The following is a 19,875-nucleotide window of genomic DNA, read 5'->3' on the forward strand; positions in this document are numbered from 1 at the left end:
ATTATATGTTTAAAGTCAGCAGCAGGCATGAAACATCATACGAAATTGTACTGAATGCTTTCTCAGAAAATGATTTTGAACAATTAGTTCATGAGCCCACTCGAAGCGTAAATGGTTGCGAAAGCATACTTGACCTTTTAGCAACAAATAATCTTGGACAAATAGTGAGTGTTGTGACGAATACAGGGATCAGCGACCACAAGGCAGTTGCTGCTAGGCTGAATACCGTAACACCTACAACCATCAAAAAGGAACGCAAAGTATATATATTCAAAAAAGCTGATAAAAATGCTCTTAATGCCTTTTTAAGAGACAGTCTTCACTCCTTCCAATCTGATCATGTAAGTGTAGAAAAGCTGTGGAATGTTTTTAAGGAGATAGTATCAACAGCAAACTGCAAGATATATACCACATAAATTAATAAGTGATGGTACTGATCCCCCATGGTACACAAAATGGGTCAGATCATTGTTGCAGAAGCAACAATAAAAGCGTGCCAAATTTAAAAGAATGCAAAATCCTCAAGATTGGCAAAGTTTTACAGAAGTTCAAAATATGGTGCGTACATCAATGCGAGATACTTTTAATAATTTCCACAATGAAATTCTGTCTCGAAATCTGGCAGAAAACCCAAAGAGATTCTGGTCATACATAAAGAACACCAGTGGCAAGACACAATCAATACCTTCACTGCACGATAACAACGGTGAAGTCACTGATGACAGTGCCACTAAAGCAGAGTTATTAAACACAGTTTTCTGAAACTCCTTCACCAAAGAAGATGAAGTAAATATTCCTGAATTCCAATCAAGAACAACTGCCAAGATGAGAAACATAGAAGTAGATATCCTCGGTGTAACAAAGTAGCTTAAATCACTTAATAAAGGCAAGGCCTCCAGTCCAGATTGTACACCAGTCAGGTTCCTCTCAGAGTATGATGATAAAACAGCTCCATATTTAGCAATTATATATAACCACTCACTCACAGAAAGATATGTACCTAAAGACTGGAAAATTGATCAAATCACATCAATACCCAAAAAGGGAAGTAGGAGTAATCTGCTGAATTACAGAACTATATCACTAACATTGATTTGCAGTAGGGTTTTAGAACATATACTGTATTCGAACATTATGAAGTACCTCAGAGAAAACGATTTATTGACATATAGTCAGCACGGATTCAGAAAATATCATTCTTGTGAAACACAACTAGCTCTTTATACTCATGAAGTAATAAAAGCTATCGACAGGGGATGTCAAGTTGATTCCATATTTTTAGATTTCCAGAAGGCTTTCGACACTGTTCCGCACAAGCGTCTTCTAATCAAACTGTGTGCCTACGGAGTATTGCCTCAGTTGTGTGACTGGATTCGTGATTTCCTGTCAGAAAGGTCATAGTTCGTGGTAATAGATGGAAAGTCATCGAGTAAAACAGAAGTAATATCCGGCGTGCCCCAAGGAAGTGTTATAGGCCCTCTATTGTTCCTGATCTATATTAACGATATGGGAGACAATCTGAGTAGCTGTCTTAGATTGTTTGCAGATGATGCTGTCATTTACCATCTTGTAAAGTCATCAGATGATCAAAACTACTTACAAAATGATTTAGATAAGATATCTGTATGGTGCGAAAAGTGACAATTGACCCTGAATAAAGAAAAGTGCGAAGTTATTCACATGAGTACTAAAAGAAATCAGCTAAATTTCGATTACGCGATAAGTCACACAAATCTGAGGGTTATAAATTCAACTAAATACTTAGGGATTACAATTACAAATAATCTAATTTGGAATGATCACATAGATAATATTGTGGGTAGAGAAAACCAAAGACTGCAATTCATTGGCAGAACACTTAGAAGGTGCAAAAGGTCTACCAAAGAGACTGCTTACACTACGCTTGTCCGCCCTATTCTGGAGTACTGCTGTGCAGTGTGGGATCCGCATCAGGTGGGACTGACGGATGACATCAAAAAAGTATAAAGAAGGACAGCTCATTTTGTATTATCGCGAAATAGGGGAGATAGTGTCACAGACATGATACGTGAATTGGAGTGGCAATCATTAAAACAAAGGCTTTTTGGATGCGACGGGACCTTCTTGTGAAATTTCAATCACCAGTTTTCTCCTCTGATTGCAAAAATATTCTGTTGCCACCCACCTACATAGGGAGAAATTTTCATCACGATAAAATAAGAGAAATCAGGGCTCGCACCGAAAAATTTAAGTGCTTGTTTTTCCCACATGCCGTTCGAGAGTGGAACGGTAGAAGGACAACATGAAGGTGGTTCATTGAACCCTCTGCCAGGCACTTTATTGTGAATAGCAGAGTAATCACATAGATGTAGATGTAGAATATTGTTACATTCCATTCTGGATTTTCTATTGTTTGATTTCTGCCTGACGGCTTTTCTTCAATCCTAATCCAGTGCTCTTTTCCTTTGTTACTATTTTCTAATGCGTCACTGTACTCAATGTCTGTCCTCCTTTCTCTTCTTTCCTGTGTTTCTCTTGTTGCCTCACAAATCACACTGTAAGCTCTACTTATGAGCCACACTGTATCAACCGTCTCGGCCGCATGCAACAGATGGCTACAAGACCATGCTCATTGTTGGTACAGCATCTTATGTTCCACATTACTCCCGCTGATATCATTACTCCTATATTCTCAAATTGATCACTCTCCCTGCATCACTGTCCCTTATTTTCGCGTGTTATTTCCCGCACTTTTCTGGTGCCTCACAATCTTGTCTCTCTTCCTACAAACCCCTCCCTACCTCACACTCTTTCTCCATTCTATCCCAATTGGCACCCACTAAGTCCACCCCACTCAGCCACATCCACCATACCCCTTCTTCACACTTATCCACCCTCAGACCTGCTACCCAAAATTATTTATATCTTTACTTAGATCTCACTGTGACTTCATGCAAGTTTTAGTGAGTTTTTGCCTATTGCTATCACCGACTGCCTCAGATTTCATCTTATTTCCCCCTTTTGCTTCCATTTCATCCTTCTCGTGATCTTTCACATGTATTTAGGTGTATTTTTGAAAAAATTTTCGGACATAATTCTATGCTATTTATGTAATTTTTAATAATTTTTCGAATTTTCCCCACCACTATGGATCCTTGCTCCTTCCATCTGCGTCAATACAGAAAAGTTTCCTTATCCCTTGCCAGAAATAGTCCCACATACTGTTCCTGCATTGTTGCTTGGCTCATGGAATCTCCCCAAATGGCCTTACATTCAAATTACCCATCTCCAGCTGCCACCCCTCCCTACACAATTGCCTCCACCCGTTCAGATTCTGCCAATCCTTAGCCTTCATCAACATAGTCCTGCAAAACCATATCAACCAAGCCCAAACCTCCTTGTACCACCTCCTCTCCATCTGCAAAATTTTCCTGCTATGCAGTCCCAAAATCCTGGAACCCATAACATATATTGAAATTCTTGCCCTCCAGGAACTAGAGCAACATGCACAACATCCCCTCAAAAAGCTCTCCATCCTGTTCATTTCCTACTCCCACCTTGGAGTACCACCATCCACCACTTCTATGACAACCTTCGAACCTCCCTCACATCCCTTCATAGCTGACAAACCTTGTCTTGCAGACCTACTATATTTACCCCACCCTCCGAAACCCCTCCCACAACCACACAGAATCCAGAAACCAAACAGACCTGAAACACAGTCATGAGCCTTTCATCCAGAAGCCTTAGCCACACAGAAATTTCAGTCCTTTCAAAAGGCCTCACCTTTTGCCCCACTCCCAAATTCAATCATGCAGGACTTGTTAAAGACCTTCTCTCCTTCTCTCAGTCTCCAATGTAAACACTTTTTTGTCACCAACCCCACCAATCAACTCAACCAAAGACCAATGTTGAACACTGCCTAACTCAGTTCACTCCTCCATCCAACTGTGATCCACCCCACTGCTCCCAAATCAAACCCTGTTAACTTTCCAGAATTTCTTAATCTCAATCCTTGCCTCACCATCATTCCCCAAATCCCTTAACAAGCAAACTAACCTTACTTCCAAAGAAAGAACTGCAGTCCACCATGTAAACACTGATCCTGACCTTATAATCCTATTTGTGGGCAAAGGCTCCACCACTGTTGTTTTGAACCGCACGGATTACCTGGCAGAAGGACTCCATCAGCTGTCAAATACATTCACCTACAAACCTTGCCACAGTGACCCCACTCCAGAAATCCAGCAGGATCTCCAGTCACTCCTCAAATCCTTAGGCCCATCCCAGAACCTCTCCCCAGAGTTCATCTCTCTGCTCACCCACACCACTCCCTGCACCCCTACCATCTACGTGCTTCCTAAAGTCCATAAACCCAACCCAGGATGCCCCATTGTGGGCAGTTACTGTACCTCCATTGAGAGAATTTTTGCTCTAGTAGACCAGCACCTTCAACCTATTACCCAGAACCTACCCTCTTATATAAAGGATACCAACCATTTCCTCCACTGGCTCTCCACAGTTCCTGCCCCTTTACCACATGGTGCCCTGCTTGTCACTATCGATGCCACCTCCCTTTACACTAACATCTCTACTGCTCATGGCCTTACTGTTATTGAACACCATCTTTCCCAACACCCAACGGATTCCAAACTAACAACCTCATTCCTAGTCGCCATGCCAAACTATATCCTCACCCACAATTACTTCTCGTTTGAAGGCATTACCTACAAACAAATCTGAGGTATGGCTATGGGCACCTGAATGGCACCATCTTATGCCAACTTATTCATGGGCCATCTAGAGGAATCCTCCCTAAACACCCAGAATCCTAAATCCCTCACCAGGTTCAGATTCACTGGTGACATCTTTGCAATCTAGATCAAAGGTGAGGACATCCTATCCAAATTCCTCCCAAACCTCAACAAATTCTCCACCATTTGTTTCACCTGGTCCTACTGAACCCAACAATCCACCTTCCTAGATGTTGACCTTCGTCCATATCAAACCTACTAACCACCAGCAATATCTCCACTTCCACAGCTGGCACCCATTGGGCTGTGTATCTGCAGTGACAAGCGATCCCTATCGAAATATACTGAGGGTCTCACTGAAGCCTTCACAGACTGTAATTATCCTCCCAACCTTGTACAAACACAAATCTCCTGTGCCTTATCTTTCCTGTCTCCCACCACCTCCCAAAGTCGCACTGTCCGGCCACAGAGGAGCATTCCTCTTAGAACTAAGTACCACCCAGGACTGGAGGAACTGAATTACATTCTCTGCGAGGGTTACAACTACCTCTAATTGTGCTTTGAAATGAGAAATGTCCTGCCACTATCCTTCCCTCTCCCCCTCCCCCCCCCCTCCCCCACAGTGGTATTCTGCCATCCACTGAACCTACACAATATACTCATCCCTCCCTACATGACCCCTGCTCCCAACCCCTTACCTCATGGCTCATATCCTTGTAATAGATCAAGATACAAGATCTGTCCCATACATCCTCCTACCACCAGCTACACCATTCCAGTCACAAAATCATCTATCCCATTAAAGGCAGAGCTCCCTGTGAAACCAGTCATGTGATCTGCAAGTTAAGCTTCAACCAACAAGCTGTCTGTCTGCATGAATGACCATCAACAAACTGTGGCCAAGAAACAAGTGGACAACCCTGTTGGTGTGCACACTGCCAAACAAGACATCCTTCATTTCAATGACTGCTTCATAGCCTGTACCATATGGATCCTTCTTACCAACACCAGATTTTCTGAATTGCGCAGGTGGGAACTTTCTCTGCAACAAATCCTATGTTCCCATAACCCTCCTGGCCTCAACCTGCGTTAGTCATTGTCTTCACCCATCCAGCCCCTTCCCTGTTCACATTCCAGCACTACGCAGCTCTCATTCCACTGTCACACCCAATTATTTTTTTACTTCTCTCTTTTTCTACCCCCCCCCCCCCCCCCTCCCTGCCCGCCCAACTGCAGATAGCTGCCCTACACTCTCTCAACTCTTTGCGCCCCCCAGCAACAATTCACTGTCCATTACCCCTACCCTACTATCCCTCCCCCTTCCCACCCCAGCCTCCTCCCTTACTCCCACCCAGTCACCACTCCCATCATGCATTGCTGCTTCTGCTCATAGTTTGGCTTTAGTTGCCTGAGACTGCAGTCATGTGTGTGAGAGTTGCGTTTGCTTGAGTGTGTTTGAGTATGTCTGTCATCTGTTTTCTGATGAAGGCCTTACTGGCTGAAAGGTTTATTTGTGAGTCTTTTTGTCGTGCCTATCTGTGACTCAGCATCTCTGCTATATGGCGAGTAGCAACTTTCCTTTTTATGAAAAGTTTTTTTCAGTATTCAGCTGTAGAATTCATTTTCTTGTGTACATCAGCAGGCAAATTTATGATGTTATTGGCGTTGCTTTTTGACTAAAATTAAGGTCTCACCTACATATTTTTTGCAGTACATCATGTATTGTAAGCAGGTTTCCTGGCTGCCTAATTTTTCTGTTCAAGGTGGTTTATGAAAATGTCTACTATTGAGCCAAATATGGATGAACCTATAGCTAGCCCATCTCATTGTTGATAAATATTACCACTGAATACAAAGTAACTGTAGCTGAGGATTAGTTCTAGTAACATTATAAATTCAATAATTTCAGCTTGTAAACACTTTTTGTGCTTTAGTGAGTTGTTTATTCTTACTGCAAGAAGCACTTCAATAGGGATATTGGAATATGGGTGTGTGATGTCTAGTTATAGACAATGGGCACCATCTAGAATGTTTGTTCATTTTACTGCAGTGACTAAAGTGATATTGCTCTTTGCAGTATACATAGTTTCATATGTGACTTTTTTTAAGGTACTGACTGAGTTTGTGGATATTTAATATGCATGACTGTTCATGTTGTTAACTAAGGGTCTCATTGGACATCCCCTTTGTGTACTTTAGGCTGGGATCTTAATATGAGGGTTTTAAGGCACATACAGGCAAGAAATGTGTGCTCTGTAACTGTCCTCTGATTTTGCTATGGAATTGTGTTGTTGGATCTTTGTTTAGTTTTCTATGTTGTTTTCTGTGAAAAATTTATGAACTTTTTCAGTGCACTCACCTTCCTCCATAATGACAGTTGTGTGGCTTTTACCTGCTTTTGTGTTTATTTGATGATTTTCTCTAGTGTTTTTGAATCATTTTGTATGTGTCTATGGTTATCTTCATATCTCACTACTTCCTTTCCTATGAGTTTATTTAGGTTTTCATTGCTGTTTAGTTTTACAATATCTGTTGCATTCTCTATTGCCACTATGAACTGTTTCAGTGTATTCTCTCAAAGGCTTTGTTTTGCACTATCTTTGAAACCTTTGTTTAACAAGTTTAACTCTCTGACACTGAATACTATGTGTTGTTCACTACTCTGCTGTAGAATGTGTGGTTTTTTAACAGTGTTCCCTCTTTAATATTCTCATATTGTTTGGATTTCAGACTGTTCAGTTTCTTACTGTGTGTTACAGATCTTACAGCACTCCTCAAAACTATGTCACAAATTTTCTCCCCAAAAGGTTCCATGTATTAGGGTCCATTCTGTTTGCTATTTGTGAATGTATGTCCAGAAGTTGTCCATTTGTAATCCTTTTCTTCTTGTGTAAGAGCTTTATTTCTGTATTTAATCACACTGCTTCCATTTTTCACTTCAAAATCTTCGTATCATGACTTCTCTATCCTAGATTAACGTTAATGTAAAACTTTCTGGCAGATTAAAACTGTGTGCCCGACAGAGACTCGAACTCGGGACCTTTGCCTTTTGCGGGCAAGTGCTCTACCATCTGAGCTACCGAAGCATGACTCATGCCCAGTCCTCACAGATATACTGGCAGAAGTAAAGCTGTGAGGACTGGGCGTGAGTCGTGCTTCGGTAGCTCAGATGGTAGAGCACTTGCCCGCGAAAGGCAAAGGTCCCGAGTTCGAGTCTCGGTCGGACACACAGTTTCAATCTGCCAGGAAGTTTCATATCAGCACACACTCCGCTGCAGAGTGAAAATCTCATTCTCGAATGTTAATGTAGCTTGGAATCAGACCCAACTGCTGACACCACTTGCTGAATTTCGTGTGTGTAATTGTTTTGAAAACTTACATTTTTGTGTTTTTGAACTTGCATATTACTTTCATTGCCTGGCTATGTACTAATGACTTAATTTCACTCACTATAATTGATGTTTCTGGAAAAACTGTAACTGAGTCAGTTATGATTCAAAGAATGAAAAACTGCAGCAGTTATTTATTTTTTCATGCTTAGCACAATATGTTTCAAGAATTAATTCTCATTTTAAAGTGCATTTGTTTGCATAAATATTTTTTGTGATGTTTGCATGTGTGATTTTCTGTGTAATGGAAGAGTCACAATACTTGTAAATAGAAAAACAAAAGTACTATCTCTAAGCTTAGCTTAGAAAAAGTATTCCAAGATTCATTTCTCCAATTTTCTGACTGTAGTATAACCTCAAAAACACAATTACAGTAAAAGAAAGGTACAAATCACATCAAAAACGTGTTGTGCTAAACACACAAAAATAAGTAACTGGTGCAGTTTTTCATTATTTACATCATGTATAAAACTTTTTGGTTTGCTGAATTTTACTCCTTCTATCTTCAGAATTTCAAAGAGTGTACTGTATTCCAGTCAACACCATCAAGGGCTTTTTTCCAAATCTACAAAAGCTATAAATGTAAGTTTGCTTTTCGTTAGCCTATGTTCTAAGATAAATCATAGAGTCAATATTGTTTTGTATGTGCCCAAATTTCTCTGTTGTGTTAGTATTTTGCAACTATGACTTATTAAACTGATAGTTCAGTAATATTCACAGCTGTCACCAGCTGCTTTCTTTGGAATTTTAATTCCTCTTGAAGCCTCAAGATATTTCACCTGACTCATAATCTTGCACAACAGGTGGAATAGTTTTGTTAAAAAAACCAAATTCTAAGGATTATGACCAGAAAGTAACATTAAACAGAATAAGCATATAAAATATCTAAACACAATATTGAGCAAGACATGCTACCTTCTTTGTTCACTAAAATTCTGCGGTAGTTAGAAAACAGTGAAGTGTGCATATCATACCAACTTTCAATGTCACCTTAAATTTGAGGTCACATTTTGAGGAAAAACTAAAGCAGCTATTATTGCTTTCAAATTTCAAAAAATGCCATAAGAATCATGTTTGGATGCAAACACAGACACTCATTTAGTGCTCTGTCCAAGATCTAGCATTCCTTCTTTTTCATGTCCCTACATTGTGGAAAAGGTTCGTTGGTTGGTTGGTTCGGGGAAGGAGACCAGACAGCGAGGTCATCGGTCTCATCGGATTAGGGAAGGACGGGGAAGGAAGTCGGCCGTGCCCTTTCAAAGGAACCATCCCGGCATTTGCCTGGAGCGATATAGGGAAATCACGGAAAACCTAAATCAGGATGGCCGGATGCGGGATTGAACCGTCGTCCTCCCGAATGCGAGTCCAGTGTCTAACCACTGCGGCACCCCGCTCGGTACATTGTGGAAAACCTTATATTTTAAAATAAATGTAATAGCTAAGGACAGTACAGTGCAATAACACTGTGATATTCATGATCACTTTACCATACAAAATAAAAATTTACCCATGACCCAAATCAACACATTTATGTCCAAAGATGGTACTTTTCACACTGGAGATAAAGTTTACCATAAACTTCGCAAAAACATAAAAACTAATAATGAGCCAAAATAATTTTTTGTTGACAACAGGACCCCATCAGCCTTTAGTTTCTCTCTGACCCCAGCTTTACGGAACTAACCTGCACTGTTTCCTTGGTAGTCTGTCTACAACCTACCCTACCCATTCTCCTCTCACCCCACTAATTCCCATTTGCATCAGGCAGTTACTACTGTCTGCATCTGTGCAAGTATTCTCCAGTGCTGTGTTCCTATCCCCTTTCCCTTCAGCCACTTCCTCTTCTTAACCAATGGGCTATGCTTCCCATGACTCCTCCCTTACTATTGCCTCTTCCATACTCATTTCACACATTTGATTGACAATAGCTATAGTGATGGAAAAATGTAGCCGACTTGTCTCACTGAAATTAACGTACCTGAAAGCAGATCTTGAAGAGTGACCCTCCGTGCTCCTATAAGCTCCTTGCCTGTTCCTCTTACTTCAAATAATAGAACAGCATGTCTAGGAATCTGTTCTGGTTGGTCCAGCTGGAATGCTAAATCAAATCTGGGATTTGGAACAGCTGGTAGAAGACGTGATTTAGCCACTGTTCTTCCTCCAGTCACCACGTTTCCTCCTCGACTCACACCAGGACTTGAAACTCTGGAAAGCCAACAATATTACTATGTCTTCAAACAACAGGATCATTTCACATAAACTTTCTGCTACTGTTGTGTGGAAGATGTGTAAATAAATACTGTATATTACTGCATTTGTGATCTGGCTATACTTACAGCCCATCTTACAAACTTCTGTCCTACATAACAGACATAACAGAAAATAAATACTCGCATATAAATAAGAGACTGATGAAATTACAGAAGTGTGAAGTGAGAGTGGAAGTGATACAAAAACCATCTACATAAGTATACCACAAACCACAAACATATATTGCACTGATGTGCCCAATCATCAAAGAAATTTGTTGTAAATATATTCCTAAATATGTAGAAATAACAACTGCTGGCTGTGTGTTGTAAACTAACTATTATTTGTAGAGCCACAGCTATGTAACAAACATACCATTAGAATTGACAAAAAGTTACGATCACTTTACACTGACATATATCAATCATTCATTACAATAATATTATTTTCTGTAAGATAGTGACTTGGTACACTGCAAAGTGTACTGGGTTCACAACTTCCTATTAACATCAACATTATTTTGAATTACACCAAAAATAACCTCCATAGAAAGTAAGTAACTATAGCACCACGCTTTGGAATTGTAGGCTTGTCTATTGTGGCCTTAGTCTTACCTGGAAGTTAGTGACTATAGTTTTCTGACCTGAAACTGCAATAATTTAACAATGCTTCAATCTAATCATTTCCTGTAATGAATAAAATTTCTTGGAAAAAGCACAGGTATGTCTGTTGACACATTTGCTGCTGAGGTTTCATTTTATAGAAGTTTGTGAACTCAGAGAGACACTTAGTAGATTTTTCTAAAGAGTGGGAAGAGGCAGCGCACCTAAGGATACCTTTAACTGAGGTGGAGATATTCCAATAAACTCTTTTGGTAATGGGCAGTGGCCCAGCATTCAAACCCTGTTCGTACTAAGGAATGTCCCGAAAGCTATGAAACAATGGTACTAAAACTATCTGTCTTCGCTTATTGTGAAGCACAGTAGTACACCAAATTATGTGGTGAAAAACATTTGACTGCAGTCAACCAGTACTCGCAATCTTCAAACAATAAAATCACCTAATGATCTCAACAATCACATATTCAAAATAGTGGTTTGCAGTACAGGCATGTCAATCTGAGTTCAATTACAAAAACCAGTATCATTTCTTTGACAAGCAATAGATTTTAGAAAAAAGAATTTGCAGTCTTTATGAGCAAAACATTTTTTTACCAAAGGGGTGGGGGTTTTTACTCTCAGGCAGGATGTGATCTTGATAACCAATCTGTTTGAGGCTTACATTTAGCTGCAATGAGCTTTAAGTCACTGGAGACAGGAGAGGAAGATTAGATAGACATATTTCCACCTCTGTCAATCAAAAACTATGCCTTTTTCATGTGCTCTGTTATGAGAGATTGATAATTGTCTTCTGTGATTCTTGAATTTTGTCAGAGTAATTAGTATTCCATGATGTTGAGACTGCAGTCAAAAGATGTTGACATCTTGCGACAAATCCAAAACCTCAAGGGATAGTTGTCTTGTTTGGAATCATCTGCCATCAGTGTTCACTTCTTGACACCAGCAGTTACTTAAGTGTACAGTTCAATGTCATATTCTGCTTGTGGAGTGGTGCCATTGCAAGGGGAATTTGAAACACTTCACTTGCAGGTCATTATTTACTTCATCAGTGTAATTATCTACACTTGACCCACAGCTAAGCTCACATTACTTTTACAAAAGCAACAGTGACCCATTTGAACAACAAATTTCTATAATGCCCCCCACAGCCTGTGCAATGAATTTAAGCCCACTAGTACATGCTGCAAGAACTTTCTCTGTATACCTGGTAGGCTTGAGAGCCAGACGTTTTTTAGGGTGTCATTGGGTCTTGAGGCACAGTAGCAGCTACAATGATATGTGATCACTGAGCTCCTCTTAATGCAAATTTAACCAATACTATGACAATCGCCAGATGACAGAATGTATGATGATACTGTATTTACCTGCACATGGTGCTGTAGCTACATTTCCTAAATCGAACAATGGAAGACCACGACGGATTACAACAATTTTACGAAAAGGACAGATTGCTACTCACCACATAGAAGAGACACTGAGTCACAAACAAGCAGAATGAAAAGACTACCACACATTTTAGCTTTCAGCCAGAAGGCCTTCTTCTGAAGTAGAAAACACACACATTCACACAAGCACAACTCGCATACATTTGACCACCGGCTCTGGCCACTGCAGCCAGAGACAATGGTCATGCATGTGTGAGTTGTGTGTTTGCTGTCATTGTATCAAATTTTACCAAGTCCTGTTTGGTTCCCTCAGTTCCATGACAATAATGCACAAACCTACACACAGTAATTTATCATATAAGCAATTTACATTCACTTCATTAATTATGGTTGTGGCTTTCCATAACACGGTCTTTAATTATCACATCAAGGTCACCAATAGTATGAATTGTCTTTTAAAATAAAGGCCAAGGATACAGATCATTACTGTATGATGATATCACTAGATTTTTAATGACACTGTTCTATATGCGAAAAAGTGAAAAATCCAGGGTGGAAGAACAACAATGGGAAAAACTAGATTGCTACTCACCACACAGAGGAGCCACTAGTTGCAGACAGGCACAAGGAAAAAGAACACAATATATTCAGCTATTGGACAAATGTAGAAAAACACACAAACTGACACAATCACAACTTACATTCATGTGACCACTGTCATCTCTGGGCACTGAGGAACAACTTTGACTTTGTCCGAGTTAAGCAGCAGTGTTTGCTGGGGTGGGTTGTGGTGGTACGGAAGTGTTGTGAGGCGAGGAGGAGGAGATACTGCAGCATAGTGCTGCCTGTGGAAGCATCGCGGACATGGTGGGGACAGTATAGGGCTGTTACATGCAGTAACAGGAGGCTGTGCTTGGGAGCAAGTGTTGGGAGTGTCAGAGAGGGGAAAAGTAAAAAGCACTATGTGGGGTAATTGGTGGTATAGAAGTCATATGTAGTACTGGATTGGGAACAGGGAAGTAGATAGGTACACAGAGGACAGGGACTAGCAAAGGTTGAGGCAGAGTTAGGGAGTGAGAGAGGAGGGGGGGAGGGGGGAGGGGGGGAACAAAGGATATGTTGCAGGGAGATTTTGTCCCTGTGCAGTCCAGAAACCTGGTGATGCTGGGAAGAATTCAAATGACACAGGCTTTGGAAATGGTCATTAAAGTCAAACACATCATGTTTGGTGGCACACATTGCAAATCGAGTGATCCAGCTGCCTTCATCCAATGCAGCAGTGGCAATTCATGTGGACAGACAGCTTGTTAGTTGTCACACAGAATCCAACACAGTGGTTGCAGCTAAATTGCTAGATCACATGGCTACCTTTGTAGGTAGTCCTGCCTTTGATGGGGTAGGAGATGCCTGTGTCAGGGCCAGAGTAGGTGGAAATAGGAATATGTATGGTATATGTCTTGTGCCAAGGTCTATTGCAGGGATATGTGTCATGAGGCAAGAGGCTAAGCACAGGTGGTCAAGGATGCTGCATAGATTGGGTAGGTGTTGAGATACCAATGTGGAGGGGAAGGGTGAATAGACAAGCTGCAAGACCTGTTCCATACATCCTCCCATCACCACCTACTCCACTATGCATGCATCTCTTATCCCATCAAAGCTAGGGCTACCTGTGATAGCAGACATGTTATCTACAAACTAAACTGCAACAACTACGCTGCTTTCTATGTGGGCATGACAACTAACAAATGTCTGTCTGCATGAATGGCCACTGACAAACTGCAGCTCAGAGATGGGTGGACTACCCAATTCCTGAACATGATGTGCTTCACTTCAATGATTGCTCCAAAGCCTATGCAATCTGTGCCCTTCCTATGAACACCAGCTTCTTTGAGTTGTGCTGATGGGAAATCTCCTTGCAATATGTCCTATGTTTTTGTAGTACCCTTGGCCTCATCCTCCGCAAGTCCCTGTGCTGCACCTACCCATGCCCTTCTCTGCTTACACTCCAGCACTACACAGCCTTTTGTCCACCAAAGCAACCACTTGCCTCCCCCACCCCCCCTCTCTCTCTCTCACACACACACACACACACACACACACACACACACACGAAAACCTAACCTCCCAACTGCACCTAACACCACCACACTGTCCTCACCATATCCCTGCATGCTCCCATAAGCAGTGCAACACCATCTCCCCCACCTCCCTGCTTGTTACCCCCACCCTACCCCACACCACCTCCACCTCCTCCTCCTCACCTCACCACCCATGCCAAATTACTGCTCCCAACAGGCAGAGTTGCAGTCCACAGTCCATCTACAGCAAATGGAGACAATGATCATGTGTATGTGGGTTGTACTTGCATGAATGTGTGTCTGTTTTCTACTTAAGAAGAAGGTCCTTTCACTAAAAGCTTAAATATATAACAGTCTTTTCGTTATGCCTGTCTGCAACTCAACATCTTCCCTTTATGGTGAGTAGCAGTCTCTCCTTTTCATAATATTGTCCAACATGGACTTTTTAGTGTTAGAAAAGAAAGAAGGGAATTCCAATATTTCTAACAATGAACTGTCACAATAAAAGGTAAAAAATGTCTAAAGTGTCCAAACATTGTGAGAAGAAAAAATTCTTCCTGAAATCAAATAGAAGCTCAGTTACGTACTTGAGCAGGGTTGCCACAAATTTCTTCAAGTGACATTCCCTGATATTACCCTGATTTCCAGATAAGCTTTAGCATTTTTTTCTTGACAAACTTTGAGATATCAAGGGTGAGTAAAGACATAAGTTGACAAAAAAATTTAGGGACTTTATTATTTCTAAATGAGTGAGCAAATATTTTAAGTACTAACATCAACATCTTTTGTAATGAACTGAATTTAGATAGAGAAAGCAAGCCAAACAGTACGCGTGTTTCATTAAGACCACTGAATTTATTTTATTTCAATAAAACGAAACACATCTGGTGACAAAAATATGCATTTCCTTGGAGTTGCAAGACAGATTTAAAATACCTTCACTGATTTCAGAAATAACCTGAGAAAAGGAGGCCTCTTGAAAAAAATGTATAAGGCGGGGAAGAGTTGTATAAACCAATGCTACAGTGACTGTCAATGAAACTTTGGTTCAAATATGTTCGTTATTGTCAGTTATTACACACTGTGTTATGTCGATTATTTTAGTGGTATTGTGTGTCTGCCTGCTTAGCTGAGTGGTAACATGTTTGGCTATTATGAAGCGGACCCAGGTTCATTTCCTGGCTGGGTTGGAGATTTTCTCCACTCATGGACTGGGTGTTGTTCTCATCACCATTTCATGACCACCAACATGCAAGTCAGCCAATGTGGCATCATCTGAATGAAGACTTGCAAGCAGGCCGCCGAATTTCCCTGGATGGGGCCTCCCGCCCATCAATGCCATGTGATAATATCATTTTACAGGTATTGTGTGATTTTTCTTTTGAGAAATATATGAGTACATAGTGTACAAACCACCAGTGACTGCCACAATTTTCTTCTTCTTCTCATCCATACTTTTTAATATATGGACTACTTTCAAAGTGCCAAAATGTACTACAATAAATAAAATGTCTATAAAACACCACACTGTACAATGTACTGAGACAGTTGCAATTCCTGAAATCCATTGCCTGTGGCCTCTGGGCTGCTGAGGAGCACTGCAGTCCTGGGTCCATGATGAAAATCCACCGTATTATGCCACACACAGACAGACCTGGCCTCCGGGCACATTAGTGAGACTAGATCCAATGGGCAGGACCTGCACATTAGTGGGAAACAATGGGCTTCAGATCAGCAGATTTGATCCATTAGAGATACCCACAGAAATGCCTGTGGTTTTGGCCTGTCATGGAAGTCCACTCGTGTGGCCAGTTGTTCACGTGTCATGGACACAGTGTTGATGAAATGAGACTGCAGTGATCAATCTATGCAAGAGTAACTTGCACGAATACTCAGGGAATCAATACTAATGAGGATAGGTAGCAACTCACCGTGAAGATGATCACTGAGCTGCAGACAGACACGTCGAAAAGACTATCACACTCTCACAACTAAATTTTCAGCCATAGCCTTTGTCAGAAAATGAGAGCACACACACACATTCATATAATCACTCAGACACAACTCATGCACACATGACCACCGTCTCTGGTGCTGTGTCAATAGTCTCTGAGAATCAGATCCAAACAAACCACTCCTCATGCCTCCCTGCCTCTTGTCGGCAGCTGCTAGGCTAGTGGCAAGAAGTGATGGCACTACTGACTGCAAGCTGAGGAGAATAGTAGAAAGCAGAGCAGCAGTTAAAATGAGGGGTGCAGGGATGCAGTGCACATATTTAGCTGCGCCCAGCCAGTAAACAAACCATTTCATCTACTGAGACAAAAATGAGATTTTTTTCCAGTGTTTTTTTTTTTTCCAAATTTCCCTTATTTCCAGAACTTATGGCAACCCTGATGAGGAAAGTAGCAGGACAAGACTGAAACACGTAGAATCCCATATTACTTTCTCCCCACCCAGAGAAGTATTCCATATCTACATTCATTAAGTTCTTTTAATGAGTAGAAATAAGCCATTTTGTAGCAACAGCATTAATTCTATTTTCTCATTTGTCTGCCAAAATGTTTCAATTTACACAATCAAACTCCTTGGGTAGGTCTTAGAAAAACATACTGACTGATGTTTTACTGTCTCATACTTGAAAAAATGATGAATGACAATGTGACTGGGACTCTGCACAACACAATTACCGTATTTACTCGAATCTAAGCCGCACCTGAAAAATTAGACTCGAAATCAAGGAAAAAAAAATTTCCCGAGTCGAAGCCGCACCTGAAATTTGAGACTCAAAATTCAAGAGGAGAGAAAACTTTTAGGCTGCACCTCCAAATCGAAACAAAGTTGGTCCATTGTAACATGAGACACAATTTAGGTTGAATGAATGACGATACAGCTACAGTAGTTTGGTTCGAGTCGTAAGCTTAGCAGTTAACCTTTACGAGGTAGCCGTTGCTATACATCAGGCGCTCCGTCCGTACTTATATGGGTACCCTTCCTTTTTCAAGTGCTTCATCTGATTTGAATTGATTGCTTTTTTTTCTTTGATCTGATAAGTGCCATTCTCTTTGTTATAGGTGTTTACGTCACTCTAAGCTGAAAATGCATTACAGCATTACAGTACTGTGTCGTGCATTGTTTGTCGCATTCTGATAATGAGTGTTTACGGCCTGTCACCACTCACGGCATGGCTTGCTTTTGTGTGCGCTACCACCGCTTACAATTTAAAAAAAAAAAAAAAAAAAAAGAAGAAAGAGAGAGAGAGAGGAATCATATCAACAATGGCAAGAGACTGCTATTTGTTGTTACTTACACTGCTGCTTTCTTTGATAATGACCAACAAGAACCAAATAATAGACTGTGTATGATAGAAGATGTTCTGAATGAGAGTTTAGTGAAAATTTTTCCCCATTTGAAAATCTTTGGAGACGCCTCTTTAGTACATTACATTCTGCACAGAAATTAGAGTCATCTTAGATTTAAAAATCTAGTCAATTGCCTTGCTTCATTTCTGACTGTATCACTATTAGGCATAAGAATAATACGAACACAAACATGATATGGTATGTATATTCTTCCACATTTGCTGTTGTCTCACTCCAGTTTCGTGGTTTATTATGCAGACAGGATTTAAATTAGATAGCAGCAAACACGAAAGAATACATGGCAAAATGTTTATATTCATATTATTCTTATGGTGAAGAGAATACTGCATGTGATTCACAATTCATAACAGTTCCTATTAGCTACCATCTCTTCTCACAAGTAGGAAAAAATTCAGAACGTAGAGTTGGCCATATTGACAAACATCCCAAACAGTCTTGCCAGTCAGATTTTCATGGTACACTGAAATGTTGCTACATTCAAAGATGAACAATACTGAATTTGTATTTACTTCATTTCTGGAAACCCAGAATCTACTATGTAGGAATCAACATGGATTCCGGAAACAGCGATCGTGTGAGACCCAACTCGCCTTATTTGTTCATGAGACCCAGAAAATATTAGATACAGGCTCCCAGGTAGATGCTATTTTTCTTGACTTCCGGAAGGCGTTCGATACAGTTCCGCACTGTCGCCTGATAAGCAAAGTAAGAGCCTACGGAATATCAGACCAGCTGTGTGGCTGGATTGAGGAGTTTTTGGCAAACAGAACACAGCATGTTGTTATCAATGGAGAGACGTCTACAGACGTTAAAGTAACCTCTGGCGTGCCACAGGGGAGTGTTATGGGACCATTGCTTTTCACAATATATATAAATGACTTAGTAGATAGTGTCGGAAGTTCCATGCGGCTTTTCGCGGATGATGCTGTAGTATACAGAGAAGTTGCTGCATTAGAAAATTGTAGCGAAATACAGGAAGATCTGCAGCGGATAGGCACTTGGTGCAGGGAGTGGCAACTGACCCTTAACATAGACAAATGTAATGTATTGCGAATACATAGAAAGAAGGATCCTTTATTGTATGATTATATGATAGCGGAACAAACACTGGTAGCAGTTACTTCTGTAAAATATCTGGGAGTATGCGTACGGAACGATTTGAAGTGGAATGATCATATAAAACTAATTGTTGGTAAGGCGGGTACCAGGTTGAGATTCATTGGGAGAGTGCTTAGAAAATGTAGTCCATCAACAAAGGAGGTGGCTTACAAAACACTCGTTCGACCTATACTTGAGTATTGCTCATCAGTGTGGGATCCGTACCAGGTCGGGTTGACGGAGGAGATAGAGAAGATCCAAAGAAGAGCGGCGCGTTTCGTCACTGGGTTATTTGGTAACCGTGATAGCGTTACGGAGATGTTTAATAAACTCAAGTGGCAGACTCTGCAAGAGAGGCGCTCTGCATCGCGGTGTAGCTTGCTCGCCAGGTTTCGAGAGGATGCGTTTCTGGATGAGGTATCGAATATATTGCTTCCCCCTACTTATACTTCCCGAGGAGATCACGAATGTAAAATCAGAGAGATTAGAGCACGCACGGAGGCTTTCAGACAGTCGTTCTTCCCGCGAACCATACGCGACTGGAACAGGAAAGGGAGGTAATGACAGTGGCACGTAAGGTGCCCTCCGCCACACACCGTTGGGTGGCTTGCGGAGTATCAATGTAGATGTAGATGTAGATGTAGATAATGTGTGAAAATGCAGTGGTTGAAACTAGGGGCGGAGAAAAATGCTCGTCTTCCACCTTTTTTTTTTAAATTTATTTACTGACGCAGAGGTTTTGGCGCCAGTATTTATCTTTGTGCCTGCAAAGCATGCCTGTGTAGTGCTACATATATTCAACGGCAGACGTTAGTTGTGGCAGCACCTAGCAACATTTTTTAGAACTTCCACTTACTTTGCACTCAATTCTAAGCCGCAGATGGTTTTTTGGATTACAAAAACCAGAAAAAGAGTGCAGCTTAGATTCGAGTAAATGCAGTA

At 40.9% G+C, this 19,875-nt stretch overlaps 1 protein-coding gene across 1 annotated transcript in view; it reads right to left on the reverse strand.

The window, feature by feature from the left end:
• Window positions 1-19,875, reverse strand: part of LOC126425182 (uncharacterized) — a 289,759-nt gene that overhangs the window by 26,664 nt on the left and 243,220 nt on the right. The window contains exon 19 of the mRNA XM_050088170.1: window positions 10,101-10,327. Coding sequence (XP_049944127.1) covers window positions 10,101-10,327 — 227 coding nt within the window. The remainder of the gene's footprint in view (window positions 1-10,100; window positions 10,328-19,875) is intronic.

Source organism: Schistocerca serialis, chromosome 1 (assembly GCF_023864345.2).
Source record: "Schistocerca serialis cubense isolate TAMUIC-IGC-003099 chromosome 1, iqSchSeri2.2, whole genome shotgun sequence".
Taxonomy (NCBI): domain Eukaryota; kingdom Metazoa; phylum Arthropoda; class Insecta; order Orthoptera; family Acrididae; genus Schistocerca; species Schistocerca serialis.